Source organism: Cynoglossus semilaevis, chromosome 14 (genome assembly GCF_000523025.1).
Source record: "Cynoglossus semilaevis isolate Cse_v1.0 chromosome 14, Cse_v1.0, whole genome shotgun sequence".
Taxonomy (NCBI): domain Eukaryota; kingdom Metazoa; phylum Chordata; class Actinopteri; order Pleuronectiformes; family Cynoglossidae; genus Cynoglossus; species Cynoglossus semilaevis.
Window position 1 is genome coordinate 2515077 of NC_024320.1, and position 1968 is coordinate 2517044.

A 1968-nucleotide genomic window follows, 5' to 3' on the forward strand; every position below is an offset into this window, starting at 1 on the left:
CGGCGGCTGCTGCCCAGGCTGCCCCGCTGCCGACCGCGGCAATGCTGCTGCTGCTGCTGCTGCTGAAGCTGAAGCTGGTTGTGTTGAGGATGATGATGATGATGATGTCTAGATGAACTACCATGACTAGAAGGTGTGATCTGGCAGACGCTGTAGTGGCAGCCTTGCCTGGAAGACGTCTCCGAGGGTGTCCTCAAAGTTCCCACAGTGGTCGCTGATGTCCCGCGGATAAAGACGAGGCTTTTCCTCGCATCACAGGTGCAGCAGCAGTTGTTGCAGGTGCACCACTGGTCGTGCTGCTGCTGCTGCTGCTGCTTGCCGAGCCGATCCTCCGCCTCCTCCCGCCCGCAGTTATTATAGTGCTGGTACTTGTCGTGCTGCTGGAGCTGCTGCTGCTGATGCTGCTGCTGCAAATCGTTCTGCAGCAGCAAAGGGGTTTCCATGTCAGTGCTGCTGTTTAAAGCAGCAGCAGCAGCAGGGTACCACACAGTGATCCGCGAAAGGCCTTATGGTACTTGGGAGAGGACGGAGCCGCCGCATGCAAGGATCCATTTCGGCTTCGGCAGAATGTGAGAGGTGCAGAGCACTGGGCAGAGAACACCAAAACAAGAGGCGCGACGTCATGGTCATGAACCGTGGGACGAGAAGCCCAACCTCACTCTATGAGGATCAACTCCAACTACACTCAGCCATGACCTTTGTTAGACTTGCGGTGTTAATAGTGCCGTGTCTTTGCTATATTTATTGCACAACTTCAGGAAAAAGTACACAAACAAACCAGTAAAGTTCTTCCTGAAACAAAACCAAAGGAAACTGACAATAAACAAAAAAACAACGTGCAAATAAAATCCAACAGAATGTTGATTTTTTAAAACTACTTTTTGACATGTTAGGACATGGTGACCAGTATTCTACAAATTCCTGTACTTTCTACAATTAACTCTCTCACGAATCATTGTAAAAAAAAAAAGTATTCGTTGCAAACAAAGATAAATCAGAATGTATGATTTGACAAATGGATTTTCTTAGACTTGAAAACTGACAGTTTTTCTCTTATCAGAGAAGTAAAGCTAATAGGAAGTCTTTCAAGTAAGACAACGTCCTTAATAAACTCCACCTAAAACTTTTTATTTACTTTCGAACCACATCAACGACAACCAAATCATCCTCTGAATTCTAGATCTGACTGGTTTTACACATGTGGGCAAAAAAAAAAAAAAAAAAAAAAAACCTTGGTAAACAATGTCCTTCTAATAGTGTGTGTTTCTGTATTTGATTACTTCTCTTCTTCCGTCCAGACCATTCCCCGTTTCATCCACGTTGCACTAAACACACGCGCGCGCGTTCGCGCACACACACTCGGTCTACGACCGCTGATTTACAACATACTCATTCAGCTCATTGGCTGCCGACCATGTGACCGCGCGGGGCTGTGGCGTGCACTCATATGACCGAGGCGGGTGTCTGACTCCAGCCGCAGATTGATGTGACCGCTGGTGGCTGCGTTATTAATGGAGCAGAAGAGTTATATCACCCGGAGGAAATCCAGTCAACTGTCTGAGATTGAACAGCTGTGCAGACATAAACCACAGCCGGGTCCCGATCATGCACAAGCGACACATTCAGTCACGGGGCTGGTTTCACGCTGTGGAGTTTCCGGTCCTATGTTTCAGCCAGGGCTGCACAGTTCGCTCACAAGGTTTTGTTGGGGGTAAAGTTCTAACGTTGTTATGTCAGACTTGACTTTGTCTTTAAGACTGCGTTGTTTCTATGGTGCTTAGAACGTCACAGAGAGAGAGAGAGATCTGATAAAAGCGACGCTGTCCCTTGTGTTGAAGGGCAGTCCATCACGAAGTAACTTTCAGCACCGCGGACAGCTCCACTCAGCCATTGATCACTACCAAGAATCCTCCTGCACAGGATCGCAATGCGCACTTACTCCTCATTGGCTGGCTCCTTGTATCACAT

General features: G+C 47.8%; 1 protein-coding gene across 1 annotated transcript in view; it reads right to left on the reverse strand.

The window, feature by feature from the left end:
- The window catches only part of kcnn2 (potassium calcium-activated channel subfamily N member 2), a 32248-nt gene extending 31416 nt beyond the window's left edge, over positions 1-832 (reverse strand). Inside the window, exon 1 of the mRNA XM_008324409.3 lies at positions 31-832. Coding sequence (XP_008322631.1) covers positions 31-443 — 413 coding nt within the window. The 5' untranslated portion in view covers positions 444-832. The remainder of the gene's footprint in view (positions 1-30) is intronic.
- Positions 833-1968: the final 1136 nt, after the last annotated feature.